General features: G+C 23.0%; 3 protein-coding genes across 4 annotated transcripts; 2 read left to right on the top strand and 1 right to left on the bottom strand.

Moving 5' to 3' along the window:
* Nucleotides 1–215: 215 nt before the first annotated feature.
* On the top strand, nt 216–4,590 carry LOC122716805 (cleavage and polyadenylation specificity factor subunit 5). Its single transcript, XM_043940217.1, has 6 exons — nt 216–380; nt 2,491–2,691; nt 2,963–3,026; nt 3,871–4,036; nt 4,165–4,279; nt 4,358–4,590. Exons 1-6 carry the CDS (start codon nt 262–264, stop codon nt 4,377–4,379), a joined length of 687 nt encoding a protein of 228 aa, XP_043796152.1. The 5' UTR covers nt 216–261; the 3' UTR covers nt 4,380–4,590.
* A 611-nt stretch (nt 4,591–5,201) lies between these two features.
* Nucleotides 5,202–14,230, top strand: LOC122716861. Of its 2 annotated transcripts, XM_043940313.1 has the most exons (4): nt 5,202–5,376; nt 5,489–5,620; nt 10,603–10,720; nt 13,396–14,230. In XM_043940313.1, the coding sequence occupies exons 1-4, from the start codon at nt 5,347–5,349 to the stop codon at nt 13,578–13,580; spliced, it is 465 nt and encodes a 154-aa protein (XP_043796248.1). In that variant the 5' UTR covers nt 5,202–5,346; the 3' UTR covers nt 13,581–14,230. The 2 variants fall into 2 exon arrangements, with proteins under 2 accessions (XP_043796248.1, XP_043796249.1); XM_043940314.1 differs by lacking the exons at nt 5,202–5,376; nt 5,489–5,620 and adding an exon at nt 9,728–9,994.
* On the bottom strand, nt 6,072–7,702 carry LOC122716860 (pyrimidodiazepine synthase-like). Its single transcript, XM_043940312.1, has 5 exons — nt 7,391–7,702; nt 7,213–7,318; nt 6,808–7,051; nt 6,503–6,724; nt 6,072–6,404 (listed from the first exon to the last, which is right to left on the bottom strand). The coding sequence occupies exons 1-5, from the start codon at nt 7,413–7,415 to the stop codon at nt 6,276–6,278; spliced, it is 726 nt and encodes a 241-aa protein (XP_043796247.1). The 5' UTR covers nt 7,416–7,702; the 3' UTR covers nt 6,072–6,275.
* Nucleotides 14,231–15,376: the final 1,146 nt, after the last annotated feature.

Here is a 15,376-nt window from a genome sequence, read left to right as displayed (position 1 = left end):
TATAAAAAATTTTTTATATCATATTTTTTTATAAAATATATACAAAAAAATTATATCTATTTAATATATTTAATATCTCTATTATAATTATATTTTTGATATAAAGAATATGAAAAAGTATGAAAGCAGGTTTTTTAATTTGGCAACACTTCTTTGGCTCGTGAACAATTCGTGATATTCGAGAAAACACGAAGTAGTAAGTAACCGATTGCGCGGGCAGACGTTAGTGCGTAAGATTTGTAGAGTGTAATACAAAGAAAAATGGCGATGGCAACAACTCAAGTTAAAGGAAGCGGATGGCCAAGAAGAGCCAGTAACAGTTCGTTTGAAGGGAAAGTTGTACAGAACCAGTCTGTAACTATCAACAGGACAGTTAACTTGTAAGTGATAATCAATATGTGACTTAATTACATTATTTTTTAGAGTTAATGTTTTGACTGCCTCTCCTGTAGAACAACTATGGCCGGTTAAGAGACGCTAGCAATTAAAATTATGTTCCTAACACCTTTCAATGCATCTTACATGGTACAACCATGAGACGGCTGTTCATCTTTTCGTTAAGTACACATGGAAATTTTAAGCAATATTTCATTGAAATCATTATTATTAAAATCATTATTGATTAATGATTTAATAATTTATTTTTGCTTATATTTATTTTGAAACATAATAACATAACCAATTATTTTAAAATGCCATGAAAATTTTCATGTAATAAAATGTTTTCTATAAATTATTTTCTCATAATTCATTATATATATATCATTGAATTAAAAATGAATTAAATATATGATTTTTTGCTTAAAATTCCCAAATATAGAATAAAATGATGTCTTTCGTGCTTTATTTGCACAAAATATAAGCTTCTGATTATAAAGAAGTTAAAGACATTTAATTTCCATTAAATTATATTTATACTTACCAAAATTATAGCCATCGTATATAATGTACATTGGCCTCTTTTATACATTGAATGTATGTTTGCGTATGAAAATATGTTTTGTTATTTTTTAGTCACAATAATAATGTGACTCTTAATTTATAATGCGTATATATTTGAAGAAATAAATATATTGTCATAGTTTATTGTTTTTCATATACTAATTATTTTGATATTATGTATAGAAAAAAAATATATAAAGCAAACAATTTTAAAAATTATAATCTAAGATTATATATCTCTTAATAGATAAAATTACAAATGTTTATATTTTTTTTATTAGTAAAATGAATTTTTATGTAAGATAAATTTTGCAAAATAACATTTTTTTTATATCCAAATTATCATAAATGTATTTGTTATAAATAATTCATAATTGTATTTATTTGTTATACTTTTAAGAAATCACATAATGTGCACAGATATTGTGAATATTTTAAATAATCTTTTATAAAACGAAATTTTAATAGAATATTACATTTGAGATTTATATCTTTTATTTACTGCGACATTAATAATGTTTTAAAAATGAAACAACATACTGAAGAATGTAACATATTTATTATATAAATATATTTGTTTACAAGATATCATTTATAAGTGAATAATAAACTCAGATTATATAATGTAAAGAATTAATTGTATAGGTATAAGTATCTTAATTACTTATTTATATTTTGATATTTGGCAAGTTTATAGTTATATAGTGTTTAAAGATATTATTAAAAATTATTACAACATATTTATTTGGTACAAAAATTGTTGTGATTTATTCATATATAATTTATAAATTACAATATGTCAATGCATATGTCACAATATATTACATAAAAAAAATTTTTTAAAAAAGATAAATACATGTACTATATATTTCTAAACAAATAATATAATACATTTGATTACTTATAATTAATGTAAACATGTAATATTATAAGTAATATAATGATTTATACAAAACATTTATATTTAATATTTTGTATTTTATATGTAAGTGATTATTACATATGAGATTTTTATGTAGAAATTTAGTTTTCAAACAAAAATTTAACTTGTTACTTGATAAATTGATAAATATTATTAAATAACATTGTATTTGTAAATCATACAAAATTATCAATTCTAGCACTTATTTACAATTTTATTATACATGTGTGTATATATATAAATATATATATATATATATATATATATATATATATACATTTTTTTTATTCAATGTATATACATTTTTAAATATAAAAAAATATCAGTTATAAAATGATTATTTTCATATTATAAAAGAATCTTTGTATGTTATTCCTCTTGCTTGCATGAGCACAAAATAATATTTTTTGTCTTGTCATTATATAAAAATGTGAAAATTAATATAAGGTTTGCTGGGGACAAAATTATATGTTCAGACTATCTAGTGCATTGTGAGTACCTGTATAATCTTTATCATTATATATTGTAATATTTGTGAAAGTGATGTTGAAGAGACTGGATTTAGTTACTGAAGGATTGCATAAAAAGTAAGAACCTAACACAAAAATAAAACTCATTTATCATAGATATCCTTTGACAAACTATACATTTGGAACAAAAGAGCCACTCTTCGAGAAAGATCCATCTGTACCAGCAAGGTTTCAGCGTATGCGAGATGAATTCGATAAAATTGGAATGCGTCGCAGTGTTGAAGGGGTTTTATTGGTACATGAACATGGATTACCACATGTTCTCCTGCTCCAATTGGGAACAACTTTCTTCAAATTGTAAGTATTATTGTGATATCAATTAAGTATATGTGAAAACTCAAAGGATGAATTCAAAATTTATGCAATGAGAAAATTATTAGAATTATTAAATTAATCATTAGATTATTAGATATCATGGGATTTTATTTAATTTTTATTTAAATAAAAATTTATTTAAATTTTATTTTATTTAATTAATTTTTAGTTTTCTCATATCTCTAAACTTGATTATAAAAAATTTATTAAAAAATATAAAAATATTTATATATTTTTATTTATTATTTTTTAGACCTGGTGGAGAACTAAATGCAGGAGAAGACGAGGTAGAGGGCCTGAAACGGCTCCTTACAGAGGTAACAGTTAGCACGAAGCCTTATGCTACCTTATATGGTAGCTAGGAGTGGCACTTTGATATGTTAGATTATAACACTGTTTAAGGATCAATTGTATTATTCCTACAGATATTTGTAGAACTTATGTAACCGGGCCTGTAGCTCAAAATAGGGAATTTTATTAAATTAATTATATTAGTATTTATATTTTTAGTGTGCTGCATGCCCGGACATTTCAATGTTTATAGTTATGAAATTATAATTTTTTACGTTATACAAATCATGGTTAGCTAAGAACATTGTTCTTGTGTCACTCGCTATATGTTATTCAGAAATAGAAGAGGCAAGACATGAAGATTGTAATACTATGATAAGAAGATTGTATTTTATATATCATTATCAATTTTTTGTTGTAATTCATTGAAAAGATAAAAAGTACTTAAAATATTTAGGATTATGATTTTTCTTCATATAACAAATAGGCAGTTTTTTAGATTTTATATTTACTAATTTGTCAAATTTTTGATTAAAATGATAAACGTATGTACAACAGCTGTTTCATTTAATTAGGTATCTGTAAGTAAAAAAAATCGGAAGTATTTCTATAAATACTTTTAATCTATATACATTATATAGAAGGAACATAGTAGGTAATCATTGATCAAGTTAAATTGTTACCCGAATAAAATTATATACCCATCTTAAATAATGTAAACAATGTACATATGTCAAAATTATGTAACCATGTTCTTAGTGAACTGAACGAAGAAGATTGTATTTTGATGTATACACAGTATAGTAGAATTGGGAAAGAGAGAAAGAAAAAGAAAAATAACTGATACTATAATATTAAAATAATTTTCAGACCTTTGGGCGTCAAGATGGTGTTAAACAGGAATGGGTAATAGAAGATACCATTGGAAATTGGTGGAGACCTAATTTTGAACCACCTCAGTATCCTTATGTACCACCACATATTACCAAACCAAAGGAACATAAAAGGTTGTTTCTTGTGCAACTGCAAGAGAAAGGTAATATATCTTTTATTTATAATTATTATTCATGATTAAAAATATATACCATAAAATAAAAAATATATTCCCATATTGAAATGTAACAAAATCCAATATTATAATATAATTATTTTTATATTTTTTAGCTCTATTTGCAGTACCAAAAAATTATAAATTAGTAGCTGCACCATTATTTGAATTGTATGATAATTCACAAGGATATGGACCTATTATTTCCTCTCTACCCCAATCTCTTTGCAGGTAATTATTATATAGTAAATTTTTAATTGAATTTATATCTAATCATTTTTTAAAATTATTTTATTTTATATGTTGCAGATTTAATTTTATCTATATGTGAAAGAAGAAATAAGTGAGAAAGTAATTTTATTTAAGTTAACAGAAATAAACTATTATAAATACAGTATGTATGAGATGATGAGTGAAACTGCAAAAAACCCTGTGTTCTATGTATAATATAATATGCACTAAAAATTAAATCATTTTTTAAGTAGTACTTATATAATTCATTAGCACTTTTAATTTACATTCCTTATAATCTTATTTCATACTAATAATAATAATTTATAATATTATTCGTATATCAATTATAATCTAATTTAAATTTTTGTGATATTTATATTTATTCATAAGATGTACATAGATATACTTTGCCATTTACATATAATTGTGAAATGTTTTAGTTTTATATTATAAAATCTATTATAAAAAATTTATATATATATAATACATGATAATTATAATTATATATAAGATTATGATAAAATTTATGAACTTCGATATTATAGAGATAAAATTTATGATTCATAACAAAAATTGTTAATATTAATTATTATAATTTTAATAAATAAGCATCAAACGCGATTTTTTTGTATACAATTTTTATATTTGTTTTGATCTTTAGAATTGACTTTTCAAAATATCTTATGAATATTAATACTTCGTATAATAATATATGATATAAGAAAAATAATTTATAATAATATTTGTAATAGTAATATAGTAGTATTCTATATATTCTAAAAAATGATATATGTAGTTTTTTAATATTTATTTTAATAACGTTATACTCTATTTTTTATTAAAAATCAAATATTTTTAAGTAAAAAAAAAAATTACGAAAATTTATCTTTATAATTTATCTTATTTATATCTATAAACTTATGGTTTGAACCGCCATTTTGTATTTAGCAAAGATAGGAACACATGTTCTTATTTACTTGACATTCGAGAATACTAGACATTCATTTGAAATGTTAGAAGATTACGTTTAATATAACAAGAAAGCATATATATTAATATACAAAATGACACAAAATGAATCAATCATGACAAAGGTACTTGTATGAATAATAAACTTTTATATATTTTTATTTCAATTAATAAAATTATCTTATCTTAACCTGTATTTATAATTATTAAATATAAATTAATTTTTTCATATATTAGATACAAAAAGTAGAAGATACATTAAATGAATCTATGTATAAATTAGATATGCTGACAAAAAAACTTAAGACAAAATTACTCACAATGGAAACTCGTGAAGAGTTGGAAACACAATTAGAAGAAATTAAAGAGGTACTTAAAAAGAACGAAGAAAAATTAAAAAAATTAAGAAAACAGAATACAAAATCATTCATGATAGCAGCAAGCATAATTTTTGCATGTTTTCTGCTTTATGGATTATATTTAATGTTTTATGGAACAATATAAGATTTTTATATTATATTATATTTATATTTTTTGTAATTTTATTATTTGAAAAATATTATTTTCTATATAATCTGAATTTTATATTAATATGAAAAATTTTTTATACATTGCTATTTTGTATTACATTATCAATTGCTAACATTTGAAACATATATTTTCTTATAAATCAAAAAAATAATTTACTTTACAGCAATATATTAATTTTTTTTTATTAATATTATATGTTCAAAATTTTTTTAATTCATAATCAAATATAAGTATAAGCATAAGATAACAACATAATTTTTTAATAAGACTGATATGGCAATATGTTTTATTTACATTGCATAAACGAATTAATTTCATAATATAAAATATAATTATCTTATTATATAAGTAGTAAAAAAAAAATTTTAAATTATTTATATTACATTATTTGTTTTTACAACAAATTTACAGTATTTAACTGAGAACAGTTAAGTTATTGAAGCATTATGTTATATTTTAATTTATGAACATATGAAGGGTAAGTTAAAATTTATTAATCAGTAATCAAGTCATATTGTGGAGTTCCAGCACGACGACTTTGCATGTATTTAGCATGTATTTCAGTATCAAGATAATTAGATCTAATAGCAGGATTTTCTTTCATGGCAGATCTCCATTCCAACTGTAATTTTAAATAAAAGATTAGAAATTTAATATTTATATATTCTAATATAGTTTGTGCAGAACAAGTTCATACTACACGTTTACTAAATATTTTACCAGTCTTTTAAATCTATCATGTGGTATAGTAAATTGATCTCCACGTAGCATTTTAATTGTATTGGATCTTTCCCACCATGGCCATATCATAAAGTCTAACATGCCAGGAGAATTACCATGAAAGAATGGTGTACCTCTTGATGCAAGTTCTCTTTCAAAAAGTTCCAATTCTGATAAAGCTTCATCAAATATATCTTGATCTATAGATGTATTAATAAACAACTGAAAAATAAATATTTATATTTTAATTCTAATATATTATGTTTGTATTTTATAAATAAATTTTATGTATGAAAAACAAATACCTTATACATAGTATTTATAACAGAATTAAATCTACCAATTAATAATTTATCCTTAGCTTTAGCTAGAGGATCATTAGGATATAGTTTGTTTTGTGGATATGTATCGTCCAAATATTCAGCAATTACAAGACTTTCATATAATATTTCTCCTCCTTCTAATTCTATACATGGAACTTTACCCAAAGGACTTTTTTCTAGTAGCCAATCAGGTTTATGAGTCAAATTTACATAAACAACATCGTGACTATAATAAAAAAAAAACTGCATTTACTCGTGAGATTTTAAAATAATTTACGAATAAAAATAAAAAAAATAAAATAGATGAGTGTCCTATTTAAATTAAATAAAATGTGTTCTTAAAATATAAAAAATTAAATTATAATTTTAAAATGTTAATTCACTTACGGTATATGTTTCGCATCAAGTACTAAATGAATTCTTTGGGCATATGGACAAAATCGCATACTATACAAACGTATTTTTCCAGGTACAATGGGTGGAGCAACTGATCCTAGAAAATAATAAAATAAAAAGAATTATTTTTTAATTATATCAATATTAAGTTTTAGTAATATAATCTTACCGATAGTCAAATGTTTAGAACTCATTTCAATGGTATAATCAATAAGGAACTTCTAAGAATTGTTCGGATCAATTGCGGAAATATTCTTTTACTATGAATAATATTTCACATTTTCCTGCAACCTAAGTGGTCCAAGAAATATTGATGATCAAAGTTCTCCAGCTTCAGGTTATATATCTGTTTTAATAAGGATTACAATTTCTTCAAAATTTAATATCTAAATATAACTTTTTTATTATGCTATTTATTTCTAAAATCATCTTAATTATGATAATCAAAATATGATTATTACTAACTCTAATCTTTTTTCATTTTTTTCTAAATATTTTGGAGAATTTTAAATTTATAAAAATTAAAAACTGAAGGTTAGATTTAAATTTGACAACTTTTAAAAAGAAAAATTCTAGTATTTAGGGAAAAAATTTCAAAAAATTTGTTTAATTAGAAATTATGAAAAGTTTTGATATCAAGTTATCAGTTCAATATAAAATAAAATTACAATATTAATAATGATAGTAAAATTAAAATTTAATATGACATTATAAAGAAAATATATGATAGAATATATAGGTTTATATGATCTTATAAACCTATATTTTTTGGTAGAATTAACATCCGAAAAATATATTATAGTATATTAGTAGTTAAATTAAATATTGTGATTTTTTTTTATTATGATTTAAGTATTCGCATTATATATGATAAATAAGATTAATTATCTTCTTGAAATTTAAATATTATATCATATTATATCAAAATTTCAAAGCAGCATAAATTAGAATTATAAATTAATAAATAATAATTAGAGAATCATTTTTTGATATCTTTGAAAAAAATATTTTTGTTATTTAAGAATGCTCAAAAAATGATGTTAATTTTTAATTTATTATTCTATCTTATCTTGTCTTTCAAAAAATATCTTTAAAATTAAAGAGATGGCGTTAACGATCAATTTTTTTTTGTTCAATCATTGCTTTTCTTATTTATATTTGTTTTTAGTATGTAACTACAAATGAGATAGGGAATATTATTTGAACATACATTTCTCTTTCAAAACTATGATGTATCTTAATGTAAAAAATATATATATTACTTTACAATCTATCTTTAAGATGATAATTTTGCAAAGTAGAGTATATTTTAATATATTTTAATATAAAATATGACGCGAATATTTTTCCCTTATAAATCATATAATTTTTATCTTATTTTATTTTACTCGTTTTTTGTGAGATATGTAAGATATATACATATCTTATTATATATATATCTATATAGGAAAGCATTTATTAGAGAAAATTTTAAATATATTTGAAATTTAACAAGATTTTTTTTTACTTCAATTAATTGTATCAATTTTTCTTCATTAGATTGAATATAATTTTTAAATTCTATTTTAAATCGTAAATAAAAATTTTTGATTTTTTGCATAGTTAATAATTCAAAATATAGAAAATCTATAAGACGATAAGTTTATATTATTCTATCTTTCATCTATGATTGAATTTTTTAGAATAGAAATTTCTTTTTTTTTTTTCAAAATTGCAAATTTAATCATTCAATTGGTAAATCTTTTTGTATTTGTTGATGTACATTTTTTATTAGTTATTATTGATTAGTTAAATCGAATGTAATTCTTAATTATAATTTAAAAATTTAAAAAGTCTTAAAAGAAATTTTGATAAAGTAAAAAAATAATTTAATTTGATTGAGTAATACATAATAAAATAATCTAAGTGTAATTTAAAAAAAAGTAGCAAAAGAAGTTCAAATATAATATAATAATTAAAATAATACAAATCATTCATATATTTTTTTAAAATATTGCATGCAACGCGATATGCAAACTGTTAATATATTCTTAAAATAATATAATCATGGATATCTTTGGAGAATCTAAAAAAAATAAGTATAATTGGTATTAATAAATTTTATAATCTTAATAAATTTTTTTATTAGAAAAAATTGACGTTTGTGGAAAACGAAATTAGATTTAATAAAAAGATATTTATTTCTATCTTTATCTAATATTTATAAACTTCAATTGTTTATAATTTAATAAATAAATTTTAATCAATATTTTTGCATATTAATTTTTTTATTCTAAAATTGATCTTCCATGAATATATTAACATTGTATAACGATTCGAAAAATATACAAATACTACGTAATACTACGTAATACAAAATAAATTTAATGATTGTAAAATAGAATTATTATATTATAATCATTAAATTATTTTGCACGAAATAATTTAAATGTGAGCTTTAGTGATCATACTTCGAATGGCTCTATTCTATGCCATGTCGTAATGTAGGATATCCCCTCCAGAAGGTAGATGGAGAAGTCAAACTATCGGTGTGCTTCTTTTTACCTGACCGCCAGTCACAATTTCAAATTATCCAGGACGAGTTGTGAGCTTTTTTCGTCGCGCGTGTTTCCACGACAGCGTGATGCATTCTCGCGGTACATTTTTATTTCTTTGTTATTCGTTTCTGATGATAAACCATCATTGTTGCGAGGAAAATGTCACTAGTGTTACGGAAGAAAACGCGTTAGCGAAATTAGTAAAAATGTTTTCAAAACCCGGGGCATTCAAACGAGTAAGTTTCAAAAATTACATATCTTTTTCAATATTGTTGAAAATATAGGATATTGTAAAAAATATTGGAAAAGAAAATTTTCTCTTTTGAAAAATAGTAAATTTTCACATAACAGATGCGATGTTTGTTTGAGCGAATATAATTATAATTATAATGATTTTATAATGATTTTTTCTTCTTTGTTTTTTTCATAAGCAAAAATTTTGAAATAAAAAAATTCGAATTCGATAATTTTTATTCCTTTTTTAGATTAAGTTTAATTCTTTACATGAATGTACGTTAAAATATGCATATATAAAAGCAAAGGTTAACGAAGTTAAAAATATCAACAATTCTCGTTGCGCAACGAAAATTGTAATCAAGGAATATCTATGTACATGATTTGAAACAATTAATGTTTTAAAGTTCTAATAATTATAAGAATGTCATATCTTAATATTGTGATATAAATTTATCAAAATTAAAATTAATTTTTTATTTACATCTTATCAATTTTTTTATAATTTCAGTGTTACGTAAAATCAATATTTGAAAATTGTGAAAAAGTACAACGTATATTATATACTTTGTATTCTCAAATCCAATGAAGATGTCCAATTGACTTTCAGATTAACGCAATACTCGGTGAAAATTCGATCGAAGAATCTTTCACGTCTTGTCCAAAAGGCGAGGAAGGCCTCGAATGCAGAAGAGCTGAGGCCAGGCGATCCGTCGACTGTCCTCAAGGTAATCATACAAGGATTTCAAAACTTTATGTGCATATATGTATAAAAATAATACATAAATAAACGAATATAAAATTAATATATTAAAAAAAAAATAAAATATTATTTTTGCATTCCAGTCAGATAATCTTAATTGTATATTACAAATAAACACACGACTTTCCGCGATGTATAATAGAGATTCTAACCTTGACATAGCCACTCCCAGACATTGTTTGCTCATGTTAAATGCACACGATCACACGAGAGCATTAATGTATGAATTAGATCTATCATTCAATTGAACGAAACATTATTTTTCGCATTTTATTATATTTGATTTAAATGTTTTTAATTTACGTTTAAATGTATTGATATGTAATATAATAAATCATTTTCTCGGGAATAATGCCAATTGGGAAACAGTTTTTACTTTGAAAAATATGAATATAAATAGCAAGATAATTGGAATTTATACGGATTAATGAAAAAAATAAATTCTGATGATTCTTTAATTAAAAAAATATTAAGGAAAATTTAATGGCTAGTAATAAATAGAAAAAACGAAGTGTTGTAAAGCATAATTCAATGCATATATATTGCATAATGCTGCAAAATATGAAATATTGCATTATACATATATATTTTTGAAAATATTTAATTAATCATTACTACAATTGTACTATTGTATATTTATAAAAAAAATAAAAAAGAAAAAAAAAAGAAAATAAAAATCATTCATTTTTCTTTTGCTTAAAAATATTTTTTATCTTTAATTAATGATTTATTATTGTTGCTACTTTAATTTTTTCTCGTAAAAATATATCATTAACCAATTAATTATATTTTTAATTATTTTAAACAATGTAATATTAACCCTTCGCGATTAAAGAATTGGATACTAGCCTAGTAGCACACTTTCACTAACAACAAGATTTTATTAAAATTAATCGAAATATATATTATAGCAACTTCTAGCTTCACATTGTTTGCATATCATTATTAATTTCAGAATGTTCGTTTACCAATTGAATGTACGTCATTGAATTCCATTAAATCATATAGAAAGTAATAATTCATTTTATAAGTCATTTTTCTTTGAAAAATAGAAACTTTAGTTTCTATTTTTACCTTAAAGATCGGAATATTAACCCCTTGAGAAAGAATTGGATAGATGCCTGAAGATGTACTTTCACCATGTATCATTATAAAGTCGCTTTACTTCTATTTCTTAAATTTTTATATTAAAAATTATTTACAATTTATGGAAATTATCATCAAAATTTAATTTGGAATCAACTTTAAAAAATATAATAAAATATAAAATATAAAATAAAATAAAATTAAAAAATATTGATTTTAAAAAAAAATAGTTTTTTTTTCGTAAAAATTAGAATTTTTTCGAAAATAAATTTATATGATGATAATTGAATCGTTTAAATAAGTTATCAATTATATTTTACTTAATTAAACCTTATCTCTAAGAGATAATAGAAAATATCCGATATAATCGATATAATGATCATGGAAAATCAATTTTAATTTACGTAAATTTATTTATAATTTAATCTATAATTTATAATTTAAAATAATTAATTATTTCTAGAATAAGAAAAATTTATTATTATAAAATTCTTAAGCAATTTGAAAGCAGAAAATTAAACATTTATTTTTATTACACGTATTGCAATTTTTTCCAAGAGAATAATTTATAATAATCAACGCAGTGCTTGTGTATTCCATCTTACATCTCTTCCTTTCACTATTCAACGATCAAGAAACTACGATTTAGCAAGTGAACTATATACAAGACATGTGTGGTTTATCGAACCATCTAATTATCATATACAGAATGCAATCATTGATCTGTTTGAATTCTTCAACAATGTATTAATTTCTTACCTCTTTTTTCATAATCCATATTTTTTTATATCAATTAAAAAAATGTTCACTTTAAAAAAATATAGATTATAAAAATTGAATGTAAGAAAAAATTGTATCAATTGTATCAATTAAAAAAAAATGAATGACAAATATATATATATATATATTTCGTGATCGTAATGTTTAAGAAAATAGCGACTTGTCTTGTTTTTAGTTCAGTTACTGTATAAAAAATACACACGTGCGATATACGATACGTTTTACCTGTGTTCCTCTTCTTTCCCCTTTTCGTTATGGTTATTTAACATAAGGAGTCGAATATCTTATGATGCAAGCACGTTGCTTTAGTAATGGAATTGCAATCCGTTATCGAGAAGACGGAGCAAATGGAAAAAATAAAATATGTGGTGTAGAGAAATCACTTCTAATAAAAATATATTTATATTTATAATTTAAAATAAAATAGCAATAAAGCTAATCAATAATTATTGAAAGATATTTTATATAATATCATAAATATAAAATAAAAGACTTTTAATAAATTAAAAAATCAGGACCAAAGAATTAAATTCTATCTAAATTATCTAAATGCAAGTTTTTCATTTAAAACAAAAATTTAAAGAAATATCATTAAAACCTGAAAAAAGTATCAATTTGTTAACATTGTTACTGATTCATATAATTTTTTATATTCAATTTTTACAATGATTCATCTATTGTTTTGTGTAATCGAATCGAATAGAATATTGATTAAAAATAAACGTTTGCGAATTTCATTTTTGATTATCAATATTTCTTCTTGTCTCTTTCCAGGTGATTGCTATTGCTACAATTGTGCTGCAGCTGGTCCTGAGTTATGGGCATCCTGTTGTCGTGAAAGCTTGCGATGCTGTTCGCATCTTGCAGCGGCATGTCGTACCTGCGACCATCCAACACTATACCCGTTTTGCTCAAAACACTTTAAAAAATGTCTTGTCGAATTGAAAAAACAAAATTAACATCCGTTCTTTACGATACGATTAATTTTCATTACAAGGACAAATATCGAATGAAACATAAGAAAATAGGACTAATAGGTTATAACAATTTCTAAGCATTGAATTAGAAATAAGAGAAAGAATATTTCAACAAAATGAAGATACATTTTAAAAACACGGTTAACAATTGTAACCATGACCAAATTTTATAATATTTTTACATAACTATAAATTAAATCCGTACAAAATGATAACACGAATGAAATTCGCGTAGGTTAAGTTAATCGACAATCGTATCTTGCATAAGTTGAAAGTTTTACGCCGAGTTTCTAAATATAGCGCTTATCTTTCGACCCGTTAAACTGGTCCCCGTTTCAATTTTTTTTGTGCTACGTTACATTACGTACCAGATAGACGCGAAACGTGAGATGCCGTGATAAATCGTACCTGAACTCATGTAAAACTCTAAAACTCGTGTAACTTTTTTTTTTTTTTTTTCTTTCGCGAAATATCGAAGAGGAAGAGGAAACAACGGTGAATTCATTGATAGAGAAGCAATAGAAAGGAAGACATATTCGATATGTCCGTAATAACAGATTAGACAATAAGATAACGTTTTTACTATGTACAGAAAAAAAAAATCAATAAAAAAGAAAAGAATAAGAACAAAAGAAGTATTAGAATTTATAATGACGAAATTCTTGAGCGTTCATAGGTCAATGTACAAACATAGTAAAAAGTTAATGTACCTCCTAAAGACTAAACGATCGCAGGCCATTAATCCGCCGCTTTTTGTATCTTAACGATTATTGAGAACATTTGAGTTATGCAGTTACTGTCCAAGCAATAGACAAAAAGTAACAGACGGTTTGACAAGTCGCACATTTACAAAATACCTTGCCAATCGAAACGTACGAAAAGTAATACAACGCTGCTTCGAGAAAATTTTTCTCTTCGACGGATATTTTTTCATTCATTTCTTTTTTTTTTTTTTTTTGTTTTTACATGTAACATTAAAAGCTGACAATTCGAGAGTACAAATAATAAATCATCACTCAAAATACAATCATTGATAAGCTTTATTTGTGTAGTCTTCAGAGTATTTAGTAATCCGTACTTTTTTAAAACTACTAAATCCTATAAATTGTGGGGGCAGAGACTTTGATCAGGTAGCCAGACTTAAATAATACAGAATAATACGAATTTGTCTTCATTTTTTCTTTTTTGTTTTTGGACGTAAAATTTTCATGTTTAAAGAATTATTTTATACATTTTTTCTTTTCATTTTCGCAATTCTTTTTAAATCGTTTACTGCATCCCCACGAAATATCGGACCTCGTTTCTTTACACAACATTTTATTTATTTTTTCTCCAAATATCTTATATAGAATGCTATTCCGCGAAATTCGAAGTTCTATATTGCTTTACCTATATATATTAAATCGAATTTTCGATTCGTTTCATTTTCTTTGCTGTTTCTTGTTCCATTTGTTTCACACTACCGCCATACGTGAAACTTCTAGCATAAGTATTGTTCATTTCTTTCATTTTAATATTCTTTTTGTAGCAAAAAAAAATTTTTGTTTCTATTTCTTTCTCGTTTTTCTCTTGTGTTTAGTATATAAAATTATAGTTTTGCAACTAAGAATGCTCTCAGTTCTTAAATCAGCACCACACAGAGGTGAAAGACAAGACTAGAAAAGAAGATAGGAAGAAACGTAGTTACTCTTTTTTTCTTTTTCGTTTTTTTCGAATTTTCGTTTTGCGTTGCTGTGAAAAAAGAATGTAATGTGATTTTTTTTTTTTAAACTTTTTCT

The sequence above is a fragment of the Apis laboriosa genome, unplaced genomic scaffold (assembly GCF_014066325.1).
Source record: "Apis laboriosa isolate Shangri-la unplaced genomic scaffold, ASM1406632v1 scaffold49_cov149, whole genome shotgun sequence".
Taxonomy (NCBI): Eukaryota; Metazoa; Arthropoda; class Insecta; order Hymenoptera; family Apidae; genus Apis; species Apis laboriosa.
The sequence above is the reverse complement of the archived record's forward strand: the minus strand, read 5'-3'. Positions and strand labels throughout refer to the sequence as shown.

Excerpts from the sequence above, each read along its gene's own strand:
- LOC122716805 (XM_043940217.1), top strand. The coding sequence starts at position 262 with ATGGCGATGGCAACAACTCAAGTTAAAGGAAGCGGATGGCCAAGAAGA. Across the intron at positions 2,692-2,962 it reads GGAACAACTTTCTTCAAATT|ACCTGGTGGAGAACTAAATG; the intron begins GTAAGTATTATT and ends ATTATTTTTTAG. Across the intron at positions 3,027-3,870 it reads TGAAACGGCTCCTTACAGAG|ACCTTTGGGCGTCAAGATGG; the intron begins GTAACAGTTAGC and ends AATAATTTTCAG.
- LOC122716860 (XM_043940312.1), bottom strand. The coding sequence starts at position 7,415 with ATGAGTTCTAAACATTTGACTATCG. Across the intron at positions 6,725-6,807 it reads TTATAAATACTATGTATAAG|TTGTTTATTAATACATCTAT; the intron begins GTATTTGTTTTT and ends TTTATTTTTCAG. Across the intron at positions 6,405-6,502 it reads ATGATAGATTTAAAAGACTG|TTGGAATGGAGATCTGCCAT; the intron begins GTAAAATATTTA and ends TTAAAATTACAG.
- LOC122716861 (XM_043940313.1), top strand. The coding sequence starts at position 5,347 with ATGACACAAAATGAATCAATCATGACAAAG. Across the intron at positions 5,377-5,488 it reads ATGAATCAATCATGACAAAG|ATACAAAAAGTAGAAGATAC; the intron begins GTACTTGTATGA and ends TTCATATATTAG. Across the intron at positions 10,721-13,395 it reads ATCCGTCGACTGTCCTCAAG|GTGATTGCTATTGCTACAAT; the intron begins GTAATCATACAA and ends GTCTCTTTCCAG.